The sequence below is a fragment of the Sphaerodactylus townsendi genome, linkage group LG01 (assembly GCF_021028975.2).
Source record: "Sphaerodactylus townsendi isolate TG3544 linkage group LG01, MPM_Stown_v2.3, whole genome shotgun sequence".
Classification (NCBI taxonomy): domain Eukaryota; kingdom Metazoa; phylum Chordata; class Lepidosauria; order Squamata; family Sphaerodactylidae; genus Sphaerodactylus; species Sphaerodactylus townsendi.
In genome coordinates, this window is record NC_059425.1 from 84,089,503 (window position 1) to 84,110,640 (window position 21,138).

The following is a 21,138-nucleotide window of genomic DNA, read 5'->3' on the forward strand; positions in this document are numbered from 1 at the left end:
TCTCCCTCCTCTTCGTTCTCCCTCTGATAACATCATTGAATCCTACCACCCCTTGGGGTTGAGGAGTTAATAGTGGATGCCATCACGTACTAATGTTAATTTTAATGCTGCCTTTTAATGGGAAAGGTTTATATTTTATTTTTTAGAGCCTGTACTATGTAACTTATTGAATTTTAACTTGATTTATTATATTGTGCTCTACTTATGTTGTTCACCGCCCTGAGCCCTTAGGGGGAGGGCGGTTTATAAACCGAATATATAAATAAATAAATAAATAAATAAACTTACATCGTCTTCTCTGCTTCCTGACAATGCACGCATTTCCTCTCTTTCCTGTTCCATGAAGGGAATGAGATGACCAACTGCCTTCTTCATAACTCGAGCAGACTTAATCACCTGAATAGATAGATCGAAATAACAACTATGACTATTTAAATGCTTACTAGGTAGTAAATGCAATCCAGCAACAGACACACACTCCAGTGCTATGACTATCAGAAAGCTCCAAAATAAAATAAGCTTCCTTAATAATTTGACTCCATGCTGCTCTGGTCTATCCCCAGTTTCATCTGGCTGGTATCTCTCCATTATTATAGAGGGCTATTTGCTAAAAAACAGGACCAATATTTTGAACTAGCTGTCCCCAAGACAGCTGCCTGCCTACATAAGCAAAGCAGTGCAGTGCTCACATTTGCTAAGTTATTGCAGAGCATACAAAATACTAGTGGTTTGGGAAAAGAATAAATAGCTGTTTGCACTTCCCCTTGAATTCAACACATAAAAAGAAGTAGTCAAACTATGAGCACATTTCTAAAGTATGAACGAATATAACAAAAACAACAATTACATGTTAATGCAGCAGGTAGCAGATTATGTCTGTTGGCACTAGACTTGGTAAATCTGAATCACCCAAAAAACCCAAATCAGGTTACCTTACCAATAAAAAAACCCCAGACTATTCAGCAGAGCTCAATGGCCTGGGGCCCAATAAAGCCAAACATGATTTGGCTTTTAGACAGCATAAACTGTGGGGATGGGGAGAGGCTGCGGTGATTTCCTCACTGGCGATTAATCCTGGGATAGTCACCCAAAATATCCAGGTTCCCTCGAGATCTCCTCACAGTCGAACTGTGGAACAAAGATAAGTCCCGTTTCTGGTGCTCCCCCCCCTCACCCCCACTTATCATGGGATTTTCCTGGACCTGCTTGCATATGCACCTTTTTGAAAAACTCCAATGGGAGCTAATAGGAGATGGGGGCTACACATTTGAGGGACCATAACTTTGGCCCCCATGAACCAAACTTCACCAAACCTGGATGGTATCATCAGGAGGGTCTCCTAAAGATACTCTGAAATTTTGGTGCTGCTAGCTTAACAATTGCATTCCTGACAGCAGGCACACACACACACACACACACACACCCCACACAAGGGGCAGGCCTAGATGTCTTCACTAGAAACATGCTGCAGTGAGGATGTTGGAACCTGGATGAAAAGGTGCCGATTATTTTGAAACTTGGTTGTATCTAGATTGAATTTTCAATAGGAATTCAGCCTGCAACCCTCTATGTAGGGCTAAGTAGCCCAAAATGGAAGATCTCCCCCCCCACCTCTGCTGTCCCAGGCCTTTCAGGCTAGGACAGCAGAGGCAGGGGGAGAGAGGCTGAAAGATGGGGATGGGGGGGACAAGGCAGCATGATCCTACTTACAAAAGGGACAGTGCCTTGGAAAGCAGGGCGTGTGAAAAAGGCAGTATGATCCTCCTGCCCACAGGATCCTTCCCCCCTCCCACACACTCACACTTTTCAAGCCTTCTGGGGCTTGGAAAACTGGGGGGGGGGGGAGTTCTCTAGAGCTTGGGAAAAGTGGGGGAGATAACTGACACAATGTATTGTCGAAGGCTTTCACGGCCGGAATCACTTGGGTGCTGTGTGGTCTCCGGGCTGTATGGCCGTGTTCTAGCAGCATTCTCTCCTGACGTTTCGCCTGCATCTGTGGCTGGCATTCTCTCCTGACGTTTCGCCTGCATCTGTGGCTGATCCTCTGAAGATGCCAGCCACAGATGCAGGCGAAACGTCAGGAGAGAATGCTGCTAGAACACGGCCATACAGCCCGGAAACCACACAGCACCCACATAACTGACACAATTTCTGGGGCGGTTTTTTAACCGAAATATTTTCAGTAGGAGCCAAACATACCTAATTGATATCAGCAGTATTTATCTTTACCGAGCCAAAAGTACCCAAACGCGAAATTTACCAGTAGAAACCATAGGTGCTCAAGCCTAGCTGGCATCTGCTGTGTATCACACGACAACTTGTGTAAAGGATTCAGTAAGTCACTAACTCAGTCAGAACTGTTTTTTACAGGTAGATTAATACAGTCATATAAGGCTAATTATTCTAATCATTAAGCACAATGAAAGCAGCATTTCATTCCACAGTAATTCAGGATATCCTAAAGTTTAACTGTTGAGGATACAAACAGAACTGAAGATTCCTATTGTATTCAGATCCTGCCAGTGGGCTTAAGATATCACTGGTGTAACCTAGTCTGGTTGTACATCATCTCTTTATTGGTCCCTTTTCAGAGATACTTTGTGGCAGGCCAATAGAAGCCTTCCATTTCTCTCCTTTACCTGAGGCAGAAACATCTTGCCAGCCCCAAAAAGATCACCAACTATTTTCATGCCATTCATCAAAGGCCCCTCAATTACTTTAAGAGGTCTGGGATACTTGTTTTTGTTCAATCTGGCTTCTTCTGTGTCTTCAACTACATATTTCTCAATGCCCTGAAAACAAACATTATAATGTTAAAGTGCTTTGGTGTCTATAATGCAGATACTTTTAAAAAAAATATGCCATGCCTTATCTCTGCAAACTCAAGGTGGCTAACAAAACAGAAAAAGCTGCAGAACTCAGCCATCATAAGTATCCAACAATTTAAAACCAATATCCATCTGAAGTCATTAATATGACATTAACAGAAGATGAGATACAAAAAAAAGTCACCAAGGGTGGAGTGAGCATGACAAAGTAAGGGAATGAGGTTACTCCCATTATTTTTCTACTTCCCTCAGAAGGCCTATTGCAAATTCTATACCCATGGAGACCACCTGTACAATAGATTTATAGTTACTGTCTGAGTGTTAACCAGTTTGACAGGAATCTAGGAAACTGTGAGAGTTATTGCAAGTCTGCCTTGGGTGAAATGGTACTCCACATTTTATAATCTATGGCTCAGAAGATTGCTGAGACTTGTGTAATACTGTGAGATGTATCAGCTTGTGATCTTTAATTCTCACTTGTCTTTGTTGTTTGATGTGAGACTTCGTAAATGAGTTTCCACATGTATCATCTGAAGGCTTGTGTCTATGTGTACCCCAAGAAGAAATCCATGAAGACTGCAAAATGGACAGCTTGAGAACCTCAAACTGTGAAAATGTACCACTGTCCCACAGCATTCTTCATCCAAGGAACACAGGTGATTTTAACACGTTATTTTCAAGGTTTGCTGTGTTTTTAGTGATTTGTTTGCTATTAATACAGGTAAGAAAGCATGCAGAGTTAAAGTTAATAGGTATCATACTTTGACCCCAACTGGCTTTGACATGGAAACATGCATAAAAAATTCACCTTGACGAGTCCATACTGCAGTCTCTCCTCTACAGAGCCATCTCGCCATTCGTCAGCCTGCACCACTTTCTTTCCTCCTTGAGCATGGGTCTAGAATTGAGATAAAGGTTTTGGTGCTGCTACCACTGTTGTTTTTACCCAAACTATTTTTAAACAGAAACAAATCCCACCTATATGCACACGTCTCACTTTCTTGTGTTTTAATTTTCTTGTGCTGGCTGGCCATTTTCAGGCTTTGCCATGGTAAGCCTTTGAGTGCCATTAAGAGACAATTCATATATTCAAGAACAGCAAGAGAGAGGTTTGTGGCCTAGGAAGGACAAGATACAGACCTAAAAGCTTTTTTGTGCTGAGTGCTCAGAGACTTTGGAGAAGCTGCCTTTTGTTTCCTTGATAGGAGATTGGCTCCATCCTCCTATGTTTGAGCCTGGATTGACCTTTCAAGTTATTTGAAGCGAAGATCATAATATGAAACTGATGTCTGAGTCCCTGTCACTGCACACCTAGGGCTCACATCCTGTTGTAACAAGCAGACAATTAAGTGAGCTCCCTGCCACAATGCCATGTTCAAAATCTATGTTTTGATGGGGGATGTGCTAATATGGCACTTTTGTTCTTCTCATGTTATAAGTTGTCAGTTATGAGGTTGTCATTTATGAGATTAAGATCCCTTCAGCTTTGCTACTATCATTGATTATTCTTGCCTTTCTCATCTCATGCCATTTTGACATTAAATGTAACTGGAACAAAACTTACATTGAAAATGCATTAATTTTAATGGGGAAAGTTGGAGTGAGGGAAAAATGGTGCAATAATCAAAGCTTGTGCGTTCATTTTATACAAGGGAGAAGGAAAATCAGAACAGGGTTATTGGGACAGAAACAGTTAGCTTTCAAAATCTCGTCTCACTCTAATTCTGACACAGAGGAAATCATACCAAACCAGTGAAGCAAGAGTAGCCATTAGTACTATCAACTACAGCCAGCGAAAGGACCGACAGTTTATTTTCCACTGTATATGATTTAGGGTGATCTTATATTCCTAAACTGATGAAATAATTTTTAAAAATATTTCTGGGTGTGACAACTGGGGAGGGGAGTCCACAGTTCTAACTCTCAAAATCTGGGCTGTAGGTGATAGCTTCTTGTTAATAAGTGTATGTGTGAACAGTCACATAAAAAAAATAGCACTCTGGGACTGAGGAATATTTCAGAGTGATCTGGATCAAAATCAACCACTCCATTACCCATCTTGATCAGTGACTGCTAATTTAGATACATTTTCCACTGATCCATTCCCAACCATCTTCCCAACATATGGAGGCTGATCAGAACAGGCTGCTTACTGTTCTGCAACAAGAAGTTAACGATCTTTGCTTCTAAATCAGGAATGGCATCATAGCACAAATGCTTCAACAGTGGGGGGAAATGCTGAAAAAACCGAAGCATTAAGATTTTTTTTCTGGGAATTTAATTTAAATTTATCCCTGGCCAGCCTAGGGGCAATTTATTCTAAGAATCTAACAAATTAATTTGGCTTTGTTACAGTTCCTGATGGCTTTAGTTTATGTTATGTCACGTAATGAATCACAAATTAATCAAAAGCTTTACAGAATTAGAACATTTAATCTGCTTAACAGAGCAGCTCATCCTATTTGCTCTGTTTGGGAAAGTGCTTCAATTGTTGTCCCCACTCATCACTTACATTTCTCTGATGTCATAAAACTATATGAAAGTCAATCTGGTCAATGATACAAACACACATCTAGGACTCCATAACTTAAATCCATGCTCACTTCAACTACTGAACTATAGCCTTGGGAAAGTCCATTTCAGCCACCATTACCTGTTTATAAATGGGGAACAGTGACCTTGCCTCTAACCAGCCTGAAAGTCTTCCATACAATGAAGAATTGGTACATATAAATAAATACTACAATTCAACACCAGGAAATGTACAGGACCAAAAATCCATTTCTATGCCCCTTTTCGATGTTGTAGGGGGGGCGAGGGAAGGCGGTGACTGCGGCTTGGCCCACATGCAGCTGGGCCAGCTGCCTGGTCACCAAAGGGGCCAGGCTTCTTTCACCGGCCGGCCACCAGAGACGGCTGGCCTCGGAGCAGGTCTCACACCTGGGAGACGGCTGCACGGCCCAGGGGGGGTCCTTTCTCCGGCATTGGCCAGGAGGCCTGGGTGGGTTGCGGCTGCCGGAGGCCCCCATGGGGGGCTGGCCAGCCACAGATCAGGCTGTCCACCTGGGCTAGTGCAGCAGCCAGGGTGGCCTTCCTGGGCTAGTGCAGCAGGGCTGCGTCTGCCGGAGGACCCAACGGGGGGGGTGCCCACCCACCGATTGGGCCGTGAACCTCTGGGCCAGCGGCACAGCCTTTGGGGGAGGCCTGCTCATGCCCAGCTGCTGCAGGGCTCTGAAAGCCCCCTTGCTCTCCCTTCTCTGGGAGAGGGAAGGATGGGCCTTTCAGTGCCTCAGAGCAGCCAGCTCAATCTCACTACTGGTTAAAGGGCTTGACTGGGGAGGGCCCAGCACACCTCCATGCCCCCAGGCAGGTCCCTCTTCAGTTAGGCTGTTCTCTGTTTTATGGTCAAATATGAGGAGTCAAATAGAGTAAACAAAAGTACTGGTTTATTGAACAAATACTGTAACAGAAAAAGTAAGAAAACAGTTACATGGATAGAAGAGATTAACATGGGTACATTACAGACACATTGGGCAAAACAACCAAAGAAGCTAGCTGAAGAACAACAACTGCTACAATTTGATATAGAAACAGAGCAAGTGAGAAAGCATGTACTGTTAGATGGATGAAAAACTTTAAAGAATAAATATTCTTTCAGCAATGGGAAACATTATGGATAAAAGGGATAAAATTCACAGCCAGTCAAATATTAAGAGAAAATTGGTATGTTTTATTGGTGATACATCACTAATTCAAAGGATATCGAGAAGATGAATGAGAATTGCTGGAAATGTAAACTAAGGGATGGTTCATTTTATGGTAGACATGCAGAAAAAATTAAAAAATGGAATTGGTGCAGAAATTCAGAAAATTTAAAACATTAAGTTTGCAATGGATGCTGTGACAGATTACGTTCTTATATGGCTAATTTTAAACATTGCAGTTCAGTCAGAGCATGAGCACCAATTGTTAATCAGAGTGCCACCTGGTTGGCTGGCTGAAATGCAGTAGCCAGGAGTCACAGATAGGGTGTGCTGGCTGATATAAAAGCAGGAAAAGCCTGCCAGAGGACAGAGTTTTGGGAGTTTAAGAGTTTGGAAAGCAGCTTGAGAGCTTGTGTGACACACAAATTGTGTCAGTCCTCAGATTCAATCAGGGGAGATTGTGTCTAAAAGCAGAGAGAGCCATAGATAAAGGGAGAACGGCTAAGGGGGCCTATGTTCTCAAAGAGACTTCAGACTGAGAGGAAAGAGCCTTGTTTTCCCCAGTGGCTAGGAGGCTTGGTGTGGGTGGAAAACAAGAGGAAAAGCTGATCTCTCAGGGAAATTAATAAAATTTATATATTAATTTTCCTGACAGGATTTTTGACATAAAAGGCCTGTGTGTGAGTGAGGTGGGGAGTGCCCAGGCCCTAGGCCAAAAACAGCTATCAAACAACCACCCTCCAGCAACATGTTTCCCTCCCTTTTGGGCCTCTGTCTCTCCTCAGGGAGTGGGAGCTGTTGCAGATGCCAAAACTATGTTACCAGGCTTATTCTACAAATATTCCAAACTTCATAGAAGAACTGTTTTGATATTTGATAACAGAGGCCACTTGCAATAATATGGAAGGAAGAAAAAAGGCCAAGCCAAGGGAATTAGGAAAACAAATGAGTGAAAATGCTACAAAAGCAAAATTGATGAACTTTGTAAATAATCAACCAAAGAATTTCAAGATAAATGGAAAATGTATTATCTATCATCTCTGTCCATGTCCGCCCCCTTCAAAAAAAACTGGTAAAATGTGAAGGATATCATTGAAATTATGTATATAAATTACCAGTAACATCTATGATATATATTATCTTGAAAAGGTGCTTAAAGGGAATAAACAAATGATTACTATTTTTATCATGAAAGATGACAATATGTATGTCAATATAACTTATCTTATGAGAAAAGTTTAGAAAGTTATAATAGTAATAATTTATAAGAGGGTTTTTTATTATTAGCATTTAAATCAAAAATAGTCATTACTGGAAATTTTGTTTCCTTTCTTAATCTTTAAAACTAACTGTAACTATTATTTGATTCTGTTTTCTTTCTTCTGTTCTGTTATTTTTTTTTAAAAAACTAGCCATACTGACTGACCTTTAAAAAAAGTGTTATTACTCATGATGAATTTAAAAATGAAGACAAAATATAACAGTTACCTGAGCATAACGTAAAAGCTTTTCTGTTGCATCTGGATCTTTATTCCAAATCAAATCTTCACATAACTGCAAAAGCTCCTTATGGATATCATCATACACTGGCAGGTTTCCTGCATTCACTATTCCCATGTCCATTCCAGACTGAGAAAATGGGGGGGGGGGGAAGAGGGAGGGAGAGAGAGAGGATAAGGAGCTATATCTTAACACTCTTCTGGGCAAAGGATGACACATTCCAAAGGTGCCACCAGGAGAGAAGCCCCCTGAATCAGAGGAATGCACTTTACACAGACAGAACACACCACCCTTAGCTGAGCAAAGTGGTAGATGTAACTCAATGAACACAACATACATAATCTGATCAAGAGATACATAAAACATAGTTACCTTAATTGCATGGTAAAGAAACACCCCATGCATTGCTTCTCGAATAGCCTCCATTCCTCGGAACGAAAAGGACAGATTGGAAAGACCACCACTTATTTTGACACCGGGTAGTGTTTCCTAAATACAACATGTGAAGTATTAGTAAACTCATAAATCTCATAAAATTTTCTTCCCTATAAAAGGCATAAGGGCCATTTTATGAACACATAGTGTATGCCCTTAATAGCAAGCAGGAACAAATTCACATAGCTGTGAAACAGACAGATGCAACTATATTCTATGCCATTGTCAATCTGAAGAAAACACTAACAAAAGGATGAACCATGTCATGGCAAGTGTCTCAGAACAGGGGGCCCCTATGTGGGGCCTGTGAGCACCATGGCACCTGCTGATACTTTTTCAGGTGCCCATCAAGTGTTTTTAGGAAGTGAGTGGGACAAGGTACTGTTTTTGCCCAGGAAGGGTTCTGATTGACATTGCAGATTGTTTTAAATGTTGTTTTGGCAACAGCTGCCACCGTAGCTCAAGGATTTGCACTGTTTTACTGAAATTAAGCTGTGACAATCATTTTGTGGATGGGTCTACCTCCTATGGCAGCCATTTTGTTCTGCATCTACCATGTCATGTCAGAATTCCAAATACGCCCACAGGCTCAAATAGGCTGGGTATTCCTGTCTTAGAAGAGTATCTTTAAGGTTTTTTGCATTTCGTCACACAGGAAATTTAGTATCTGCTTGAATTTTTTTTCCTCTCGGCTTACATATCTCCTCAAAAATCCTTCCATGTGAGAGCTAGTTAGTCTATTTACTGATTGGAACATTTATTCCATTTCTTTTGTACTGTAAGCACGTTCATCGACTAAACGAACAGCCCAACTCACACGGGGCTGACATGTTTGGGAATGGCGCAACTCCCACACCATCATGTCACCTCCAGAGGGTTTGCAGGCAGCACAGGGAGGCAGCAAAAGCCAAAAACTCTTTGCCCACCTGCAGCTCCAAAGGCCAGTGGAGCTGGCCTCCAGAAATGCCTCCAGCTGCACTGGCATGTGCCTAGAAGCCAACATAGCTCTGTGGGCTAGACTGTCTTCTTGGTTGAGCACTGCCAAGATCTGAGGTTCTGCCTGCCTACCAGTTTGCCTTCCCTGGCACTTTTGCTGGCAGGGAGGGCAAACAAACCGGTGCACCTCCATGCCAGCGCCACAGATCATTCACCTCACCCCTGCGTAGGATTGGGCTGAAAGAACATGTACCCCATATCTCACTGGCACTAGATTAGTATGAGAATAAAGCCGAAGTAGTTCAGGAAAAACACCCTTTAACAACAGAAAACAGCTTCAGGCTTCAAAATGCAACTCAAAAGTTGTCCTTAAGTTACAAAACTCCTGCAAAGAAGACAAATTGTGCGTGTATGCACAAGAATCCTGCTCATACTAGTCAGATGAGAGACAGAATACATTGATAGTAATCGAACATATGCTAAATAAATTAGGCAGTTTTCACATGGCTTGCCAAAGGCCTTTGGTTAAAGTACCAATATACTGAGAATATTGATCCATTTAAATATATTTCCAATACAGTTAATGGTTTGTTATTTTTAGGCAACTATCAACATGTGAGCTCCCAAAGGCACCTGGTGGGCCACTGCGAGTAGCAGAGAGCTGAACTAGATGGACTTTGGTCTGATCCAGCTGGCTTGTTCTTATGTTCTTATGTTATGGAAAAGAATGATAAGGACCTACTAGTGTACAGAAAGCCCTTTTGAGTTCCATTAGGTCATCACTGATATGTGATGTGTTGCATTCAGCTTCTTTCTTCCCAAACGAGTAGAACCAAAAAGTCCCACACTAAAAAACCCCACACTCACTTTTATGATTTTAGTTGCATTGATAAAGTTAACAGCATATAAATTATGTTCTTCCATTCCAGTACCAATGGTCAGAATGTTGGGATCAAAAATGATATCATTTGGATTGAAGCCCACTTTGTTCACCAGAAGGTGGTAGGCTCTGCAGCAGATCAAATATTTTTCGTCAGTTTCTGTGGCCTAGAAAATAAAATGGGAGAGGGAAGGAATCATAAATGTTACAGACCAAGTCAAGCATGCTTTACTTTATTTAATCCAAATTTCAAGAACTATTTTGGTATATTTTTATCAACCTGGTTTCAGGCCTGGTTATAAGACAGAAAGGGGGCCACTCCCCACTCACCATAAGCTGCGGGGTCACCTCTTTAAAAGACACGAGGAGGATGGACGCTCCCCACGTCACCAGCGCCCACTGCGCAGCTGCCCTTAATTTGCCGCTCTCCCACCTCCTTGTCGCGCGGCAAATTAGGGGCAGCAACATTTTCAAAAACCCCGCGAGTGCCGCGGGGGGTGGGGAACCTCGGCTGTTTACGTGCGGCTGATTCGCTCTGACGCGCAGCTTCCGGCCAATCAGGAAACAGGAACCACCATTTTGTTTAGGGAGGGAGTCCCCGTCAGAAAGTGCTCGGAAATTGAGACGTGTACACAACAAGACGTGCCAACATTGCTCTTTTTTGCTCGAGCTCCACGGATTTGCAGCTTGGCAAAGTGCGCGCTGAGTACAGGGTTGTTGGTGGTGTAAACCGAAACCAATTTTTACTTTTGTTTTTCTGCCCAAGCAATTTGCAACGGGTAGTGACGTCAGCATGTGCAGACGTCTCAAAACAATGTGTTCAGCTTATCCAAACCAACTTTTCGGGTCAGCCAATCAAAATGGAGCCCCGCCTTCGGCTGGCTGCAACTCCCACGTGTAAATGACGCACACGCGTGCCAGCCAATCAGAACGCTCGATTGCCTCTTTGACTCTTGATGTGGAACCCCGCGCTATTTCCTGAATGGAAAATGAGTGGGGAACAAATGTCTCCGTGGTCAAAAGCCACGGAGGCTTTTCTATGAGGGGTCGCTGCAGGGTTGCACTCAGACGAGGTAAGTGGGGAGTGGCCCAGGGTCTAGTGGATGACTTTAAGGCACTCATAAAGAAATCTATTCTTGACCCAGCAGAATTGCATAACTACCATCCAGTCTCAAATCTACCATTCTTGAGCAAGGTGGTTGAACAAATGGTGGCTGGCCAACTTCAGAAAGACCTGAATGAACAGGATTGTTTAGATCCATTCCAATCTGGTTTCAAGCTTGGTTATCAGACTGAAACAGACTGCGCTGGTAGATTACATGCATTGGGAGATGAGAGAGTGACTGTTAATTCTCCTGGACTTCTTGGCGACGTTCGATATCATGGTTTAAGATATCCTTCTGCAGTGCATTTTGGGATTGGGAGGCACTGTTCTGTGGTGGTTCCAGTTCTACCTCAAGGACAGGTTTCAGAGTAGAGTGCTGGGGGAGGGGGGGCTGCTGCTCTGCCCCTCGGTTCCCTAAGGTTCCACCTTGCCTCCCACACTTTTCAGTATCTAATAAAGTCATTGGAAGACATCATTCAGAGATCTTGGCTGAACTATCACTGATATGCAGATGACACTCAACTCTATTGAATGCCACCAGAGGATCCAAGGGAGACTGCGGAAACCATGAAAAGGTACCTGGAAGCAGTTTTGGAGTGAATGAGGGCTAAAAAAACTGAAACTTAAACTTGAAAAAATGAAGTGTTACTGGTGGTGGGAGAGGTATGATCTGGGTGATGTGCTATCCCTCCTTCTGGATGGGGCTGCACTTTCCCTAAAGGATCAGGTTTGTGGGGGATGCTTCTGGACCTGGGCCTTCAGTTGGACAAACGCCTGTCAGTGTACAGGGCTACATTTCAGCAACTTCAGCTGGTGAGCCAGGTGTAGCCCTTCCTGGGCAGAAAAGATCTTGCTATTGTAGTGAATGCCGTGGTAACATACATTAGATTACTGCAGTGAGGGGGCGCAGAGGTCACCGGGGAGCAATCACCTCGATGGCATCGGAGAGCATGGAGTTCCAGTGTTCCACCTGCTCATCGAGGGTGCGAGGGAGCTCAGGGTCCCGCAGAGCATTCAGGAATCCAACTGGATCCATAAATCTCCGCAGGTGGACAAAAATCTGTCCATCGCCTGGACAGGGTTGGCACGGCGGATCCACCCGGACCTTCAGGGCATTATGGTCGGACTATGGCACTCTATCAATAGAGGATACGACCATATTAACTCCCGACCCAAAGACCAAATCCAGAGTATGACCAGCCTCATATGTGGGGCCAGAATTTATCAAGGAGAGGCCTAGCGTCACCATGGATGACACTAGGTCCGCAACCGCTGAACATGAGGCGGTATTGACATGGGCTTAGAAATCACCCAAGAAAATCAGTCTGGGGAATCGCAACGCCCAGTCAGCCACCGCCCCCAGCAGCTGCAACAGGCCGTTCCTCGGTGTGCTAGGCAACCGGTACACCAGAAAGACAGCCAACCTCTCCGAGGACATCCACTCAAGGCCAGCGCACTCTGTACTGGTGATCCTTGGGATAGGGATCGCCCTGAAAAGGATTGAATCCTGGATGAACAGTGCCACACCACCACCCCCGGCCCTGGGTTCGAGATTGGTGGGTACACACGAAACCAGGGGGCGAGACCTCAGCTAAAGCCACCATCTCACCATCACGCACCCAGGTTTCGGTGATACAAGCCGGGTCCACCTGCTCAACCCTGAGAAAATCCCAGAGCGTTGCAGTCTTATTATTGATGGACCTGGCATTAATCAACACCAAGGACGAAGCAGGGAGTACCTGAGCTCCACAGCCCTCATTCCTCAGGATAGATCGGAGGCTAGAAGGGGGCGAGCATAATCACTTCTCCCCTGCCTTCTCTCTATTGGCTTTGAGGGCCCTTCTCACCAAGTTCAGGATTCAGTTACTGATATGAATTCTCACAAAAATACTGATGTTCAAATGTAGCAAATAATTTTGTTGATGATTGTCTTTTTCCTTTTTATTAACTTCATTAATTGATGTTTTGATTGCCTTGTACCGCTTTCAAGGACACCAATGAGCTCAATAACTGAGTAGGTAATAAATGAACTGCCCCAAGTCAAGGATGTCATATATACCCGATCAAATGTCCCTGTCTGCTTTGAACTGATAACTGTTCTGTTCATTTATTTTAGGAAATCCAGATTATGGACTGGACCCAAAATCCAATCAGTGGCACATAAAGACATCAGTACTGACCTGACCAACCTCATCGAAGGCCATAACTACCACAGCTGCTCCATATTTTTTAATCTGTCTTGCTTTTGCCAAGAAGTCATTTTCACCTTCTTTCAGACTGATGCTATTCACTATGCATTTGCCTTGACAACATTTCAATCCAGCCTCTATCACTGAGAAATTTGATGAATCGATACAGAGTGGCACCTGATACCAGTGGGGAGAAAGTCTAGACATTATTAAAGCAAATCAGAAACCTTTTTCACCAGCACTCACTGAAGCATAAACAGGAATGTCAAAACAGTGTTGTCATTTGCAAAGCTATCTGAGAAAAAGCCAGCCCGGAAACCACACAGCACTCCTATGTAAAAATAGCATCTAATTTTTCATTCTCCAAAACGCTTATGATGCACGAAAGGCACTTTTTGTTCATTTTATTGTAGTCTTTGGCAATGTGTGCCCTGAATATCATGTGCAGATTTAAAATATTCTTCTTAATGTTACAAAAGCAAATTACAAAAGCAAATTCCACAGGATTGAACAGCAAGAAAATTCATTTTGTTGAAGCCTCAGCAGCAGTGCATACCACCTGGGCAATGTCAGGCTCCGACGCAATGAAGTTGCAGAATCTAGTCATAGCGTTTGGTCCATCTAGCATTCCATCATCCATATTTATATCCAAAACTTGAGCCCCCATCTCAACCTGGGCCTTAGCAACACTCAGTGCTTCCTTTAAAGAAAAAAATGTTTAAAGAATTAGTACTTGCTGAGACTCTTTTACTCGTATTGTTACTGCTACACACGGTTATTTATCTTAACGTAACACAGGTTATCAGAAATACCCAGCATTGTTCCCTTTCCTTTCTAGGGAGAAAGGAAATAATGCTAGGTATTTTTGATAATACCCAGGAGAAATAAGGAGTAATTCCCAGAATTTAAGTATCTAGTTCAGGGGTAGGGAACCTGCGGCTCTCCAGATGTTCAGGAACTACAATTCCCATCAGCCCCTTTCAGCATGGCCAACTGGCCATGCTGAAAGGGGCTGATGGGAATTGTAGTTCCTGAACATCTGGAGAGCCGCAGGTTCCCTACCCCTGATCTAGTTCATCTGGTTACTCGAACTTGAGGAACATTTCTTTTCTGATATCAAGATTTATACACATGAAAAGTAGGTTGTCTGTACAATGTGTTGTTCTGAAACAGACTCCTCTCTAAGAAGCAAGCAACTTATTTTCCTCCTGTCCACCTCATACATTACCATAGCAGTATCTAAGCAAGTTCTCTTTCACTTCACTCAACACTGGATCTGTGACCTACACATGCAGGAATCACATTTGTGAGAGAAATTATATGCATCTTTACAGCAGCAGCCTTGCTTCTCATCCTACCTGCCCACCCCACAAGCTGGATCTAGTTTGTTCAGAAAAGATAACATTGCCCTTATTTGCATGGTTCCTTCATTGGTATTATAGTCAAGCCATGATCATATCACACATTTCCCTTGACTTCTACATACTTCTCTTACATCATCTCAAGCCCAAAACAGCTGAACTTACACATAACAATATTTCTCGCTCTTAGCAATGCCAGCATATTGAAGCCTGAACTAAGGAAAACTTTGAGCTATGATGACTTTTAGGTCTGAGACCAATAAAACATGCAAAGCTGTTTATATACCATGCCTCTCATCTGCAAGAGAAGTATATTCAACATTTTGTTTCAAAAACATTTGTAGCAAACATTTTGTAGCAAAAACCTACACTTCAAACTCTGGAAGACCACAGGCAAACCTTCTCATCTGCAATTTGTTTCCTAGGAACTGTACATGCAAACTTCATGATTTTTAAATATGATTATGAAATGTAAAATCTAGTAACTTAAAGTCCAGCTAGAAGCTTTTGTAAGTTAAAGGCTTACTTCATAATTGCCTGCCATTATGAGTTTGGCAAACTTTCTTGATCCTGCAACATTACAGCGTTCACCAATATTAACAAAGTTGGTGTATTGTCCAATTCTGAATGGTTCCAGACCTTGAAAGGATAGTTTGATTATCACCACCGGACAAGGAAAAATAATGAACAGTGCTTTAAAAACTTAACACTCACGTACACCCAGCTTGCCCCAACATTGAACAGGAAGCCCTACGAGATGTCACCCATCTACAGGCATTTCAAATGAAACAACAAACACTTACATTTATGAATAGATATCTGTATTTAGATAAAACAGCATACGCCTATACTGAAACAGGATTGCTCTTAGAGGAGTAGGGATAGCACCTCTTTAGTAATGGCATCACAACTAAAAAACTCACGTGTGTCACTCACTCCCACCTGGTGCCTTCACTGACTTTTTTTTTACTCTTTTAAAATGTTGCTCCGCTTGTATTTGATTTATTCTCCAATGGTATAATTTGTCCACTTTTGAATTATGTGCCCTGCTTTCAACCATGGTTTCTCAAAAAGCAGAATATAAATACTCAAGATATGAACAAATATAGAAAGTGGAAACTTCAGTTACAACAGAGTAGCATATTATAAAGCAGTGTGTGAAAGCAAAGCAAGTGGTCAACAACTTATGTATCATGACTGCTATGGCAGTATCTCACAACTGTAGTGCAAGAGCATGTGCCCTGAGCAATCACATAGGCACACACCCTGTCCCCAAACTAGTTAAGTGGCCATCATGCGCTAGGGAAGGAAATTGTTGCATAGATATGGGATTAGAATGGCACTGGCAAGAGAAAGCAGACATCCAGGTGGAGGCAGTCATGCACTAATTTGCTCATCCACCCCAACAAATACGTAGTTGAATCATTCCAGCTACAAAATACAGAGTGTGACCTTTATAACAAGATGTTCCCTCTCCACAGTAAGTCAGGCAACACTAACAACAAGGCAAAGATAGTCCCCCACTAATGCAGATAGCATCTGCAACGGTAGCAGTGTCAAGTGGAGGAGCTGTTGTTCTTTTGCAATATTACCCAAACTGCCCCAACAGCCTCTCTCTCTCTTTTATGAATCCCTGACAGAACCATTGTAACAATAAGACACATTCAGAAACATAAAGCTAAGGATCTTGTGGATTTTCTTAAGAGATAGACCTTAGCTTTCTTTTTAAAAAATGCATACATAATCGCAACAGGCTGTCGGTGTCTCAAGGGGGAGCAGGAAAAGATTCCAAGATACAAAAGTTTAATAGAACACAGATTAGAAAGTTGGAAACATCAGTCTCTCTCACCTGACAGCAACATACATCCTTCAGACACAGAGGAGGCAGGAATGCGAGGTTTGCATGTTTTTACTGCTTCTGCTATCTTCCTGAATTACACAAAATCAAAACAGTGACACAGCTTTACTATCCAGCTCAATGGCAACATGCTGAAGCCTGTTTCATTTACATTTGCTTTTTTTTTTGCCGTCTTCTGCCAGATTTCCTCCAAGTAGCTCAGAAAGGTGGTGTAGACACAGGCATTGCTCAGACCTTTGTGAAAATAGTCCTTAATACATTCACTTTTGAGCACAATTCAAAACAAAAGTGCAAAAATATTTCTTTTTGTTTGCTTAATAATTTTCAATACACTGAAGCGTATTGAACTCACATGACAAGAATGCACATCTTGCAATAGTGACAATTCAAAAAGAGACAGAACTGTTGCCACAGTGTTTGGCCAGGGGTATCTCCAAGACTGAATTTCATATAGCCATGACAACTACAGTGTGCTAATCATGTGAGAGAATACAAAGCTTTCTTCCACCTCTCTTATCTATTTTTTCAGCAAGTTTTTAATCCCTTCCTTATTCAGTGAGCCAAAAGGGATGTTCATTGTTCCACACTTCTTCCTCAGAACTACCACGTGAGGTAGGTTAGGCTGAGTATGTCTGGTCTAAGACCACTCAGTGAACACAGTGGAAACTTGAATCTAGGTCTCCCAGGTCCTAGTCTGGCACTATAACTACCACAGGTTTTCTTTTCAACAAGCCTTGAATACTAGTAGAAAGTATTCTAGTAGAAAGTACTAGTAGAAAGTACTAGTAGAAGGGACTTCAGATTGTCTTGTTGTTAATGCAATGATGGCATTACCGGATGTGTGCTGGTGTGGTCCCACAGCAGCCACCAACTATGTTCACCAAACCATCTAAGGCAAATTCCTGTAGGAGAGGAAGAAACACTTCTCAAGTACCACCAAAAGGGAACAAATGAAGTGACACATCAGCAGTAACACATGCACTAAGTAGACTGATGCACTTTGGGGGTACATTAACAGAAGCACGGTGTTCAGATCACGGCAAGTAACTCTGTTCTGCACCAGCTGAGCCTCATGTGGAATACTGTTTCCAGTTTTAGGCACTATATTTTAAGGACACTGAAAAACTAGAATATTCCCAGAACACAATGGCAAAGGGGTCTTGAAACCAAGTCCTGAGCAAACTCTGAAGAACCCAGGCATGTTTACTTGAGAAGACTAAGAGGAAACACTACTGCCATCTTCAAATATCTGATTTGCTCTCACCTGTTGCAGACAGCAAGGCTAGCAGCGTATTCCAGATTTTTTTTGGGGGGGGGGGGGCACTGTATTGGCCAGAGGTGGCAAGGCAAAGGTGGTGCTACACCACCTCCAAAGGGGCTTCAGGTGGCACAAAAAGGAGGAAAATCAAACGCCCTCCTGCCGCCCAAATTGTCCCATATGAAAACAGGCTTACACTGCACAATAGTACAGCATAAATCTGTGGACCTGGAGGGCAGCATTCCCAGGCTGGAATACTGGTGAAAGTTGACTAACATAGGCTCTGCCCCCAGGAACACCCCAGCCCACCCCCTTGGGTATTAAAACAAAAAAAATCAATTCATCTATTTGTTGGTGAACATATTGTTAACATGTTAATTCATTTTCAATTAGAATTTTAGAGTCTTGGGGTTCTGTAGTAATGAAATTTATGTAATAGGAAGCTCAATCCCCAAACTGGATGTGAAAATATTGTCTCACTGATATAAGAACAAAAAAAAATTTCAGTACAAAAATACATTAATAGTGAAGAAACTTTGTCATACCTTTAGGTGCTTGGCTGTTACTTCAGGAGTTTCATCATAACCACCAAAGGTATTAGGAAGACCTAATTAAACATGAAGGTTAAACACCATAGTAAAGAAGTCCTTGTCAATCATCATACAAATTTTACTGTTAAATCTGCACATGAGCAACACAATTGTTTTAAGCAGCAGTAAACTTTGCTGGTAGTTGACAGATGCATAAGTTTCAGCACACTTCAATTTGCCACCAGTAATTTTTAAGAGATCTTACATTTATGGGAAAAATATTTTATGCCTGATGAACTGATCAAATCATTTTGGTCAATTAAAAGGGTCAACTACTTAATCAAGAACTAAATAAAGCCCTTGTTTATAAGTTCTATGAACAAAGATGAAGACACTTCATTTTTTATTTATGATTTCAATTGATCAACACAATATATAATTTACTCCATAAAACATGTTTTGAAGAACATCCTTACTTGAGGCATCCTTACACACAAACGTAAGTGCTAATAAGGGAATTTCTTCCCATTAGAAACAAGAAAGGCTCAACGCTCTGTAGTTCAGTTTCTAAAGCAATGTTCTGCAGAAAATTAAACAGTACTGAAGGTTATTTCATCTGAATGAGTATGTGCTACGCTGCTAATAAATAAAAAAACTCATTAGTCTTTCTTAATTAGATTTTCTCAAGCAATAGAATCACTTACAGTTCAATCCTATGCAGAATGGTTCCAGTCTAATGCTACTAAAATCAATTAGCTTAGCTTAGAGTAACTTTGCATAGTACTGCACTACCCCAGAGTCAGGTTCTGCTGTTAAACATTAGCAAGCAGGTGGACCTGGATGATTCAAGCAGTTTGGGTGATACTGAGTCACCAGTGGTTGCTGCTGGGTCTTGCCCAGATGAGTCCTCCCTCAAAGACCAAAACAGCCTGGAAAGCCCTCTCCCTACCTTTTACTAACAGAAACCAAGGTTGGAAGGCTGGCAGTCCTGCAAAGGTTGTCCAGTGACCACTGAGGACATTTGGCAAAATTCATGATTCTCAATAGTCCAGATATATAAGAGATTTCTGAAAATGCTCAGAGTTTGTTCATATCACTTTAAAATTAGAGCCCACTCCTCACTGCTCACCCTCTAAGGCCGTAATAGAGGGTCTTCCAAGTTAGGAGCAAAATTTCCCTTCTTAATATGGCCCTGATCAGTGGATTTAAGAATCCATAGATAAAGCCATGTTGTGTAGTAGATATTATTTTTAAAATGCTCCTTAGTATGTTGTTCACAACATGTGTTAGTTCTACCAGTGTTCAAAGGCTGATGTATATTTGAACATACCTGCATTGGGATAGCAAATTATGTAGGCAGTTGTGCATTTCCCAATAGTTTCAATGAAAGGCCTCATTTCCATTGCTCCCAAAGCACAGTTTAATCCAATGCTAGAAAGACAAGAAAGCATAATCCTTGCTGCAATTATAACACATGCCAAAAAGATAGAAAGAACTTACTGAACACATATACAACACACACTATTTGTTCTGAAGTGCAAATACTAAAGGGAAAGTAGAACCTGGCAATCAGGGTGGTAGGGAGGGGAGGTACTTTACAGATATTAGCTAGCATTTTTGCAAAAAACAGGTGACAGGGTGAATGAGTGGACTAGGAGGGAGGGGCGGTAAGTGAGAAGTCGTATGTGCATCTCCACCCACAGCCACCAGGGACCTGTATGTGGCTGCTGTGAACTTCCAAGGAAGTTCAACCATGATCTCCCACCCACCCCAGACCCACACCTTAGCTTAGGAATCCAATCAATAAAACCAAGGAAGGGAGAACAATGTTGAAAACCTTAGGTCCCCAATAGGAGAAAAGTAATGTATGAATATTAAATAAACAAATCCCCAACTATCTCTGCCAAATCCCAGGCCCCAATCTACTATGCATGAACATTTATGAGAAGCATTTTCCATGAACAATTTCTATAAAATGGAGTTTCTCCTATGAGGAAGGTGAAACTCCTTGCTGCTATTCCGGCAGCAAGGTAAGATTTCCGTTCGGTTCTATCAACTGGTAACTTCTTAGAAGTACAGAGCAAACAAGGGGTTAGCCAAGGAAATTAATAGCAGCTATAGGAAGAGAAAGAGACTGATTCTTTCTACAGAGATCAACAAACTCAAGAAGCCACTTCCCTTCTGGAGCAGTCCAGTCAGAAAACAAGCTCCACCCACTTTAGGCAGCCAGCAAGGTAAGCCCATCGAACCTCAACCAAGGACTCTAGCAGTGAGGGTCAGAAAAAGGGAGCCCACTTTTGATGCTGAAGGGATTGATGTGAAAGACTACTGATCTTCAAATGGGCAAGCTGGCATACAATATTACTTAGGTTTTTTTCATATGACCAAAGGGACATCCAGAACATTCAAATAATATAAAGTTCAATTGCTGCTAGAAGCAAGAATAAAAGGCGATAGAAACAGAATTGAAACTCTCACTGCAGCATCATGTAACTGGCACACAGAGACAAAGAGAACTTTTATAATATCCAGTGTAAAGGACAGAGGAGAACAA

General features: G+C 42.2%; 1 protein-coding gene across 1 annotated transcript in view; it reads right to left on the bottom strand.

Moving 5' to 3' along the window:
- MTR (5-methyltetrahydrofolate-homocysteine methyltransferase) overlaps positions 1–21,138 on the bottom strand; it is a 78,859-nt gene that overhangs the window by 30,617 nt on the left and 27,104 nt on the right. Inside the window, 13 exon segments of the mRNA XM_048485678.1 lie at positions 289–396; positions 2,640–2,792; positions 3,637–3,726; positions 8,021–8,161; positions 8,405–8,521; positions 10,271–10,450; positions 13,569–13,754; positions 14,137–14,277; positions 15,465–15,577; positions 16,788–16,867; positions 17,631–17,698; positions 18,600–18,661; positions 19,915–20,015. Coding sequence (XP_048341635.1) covers positions 289–396; positions 2,640–2,792; positions 3,637–3,726; positions 8,021–8,161; positions 8,405–8,521; positions 10,271–10,450; positions 13,569–13,754; positions 14,137–14,277; positions 15,465–15,577; positions 16,788–16,867; positions 17,631–17,698; positions 18,600–18,661; positions 19,915–20,015 — 1,540 coding nt within the window.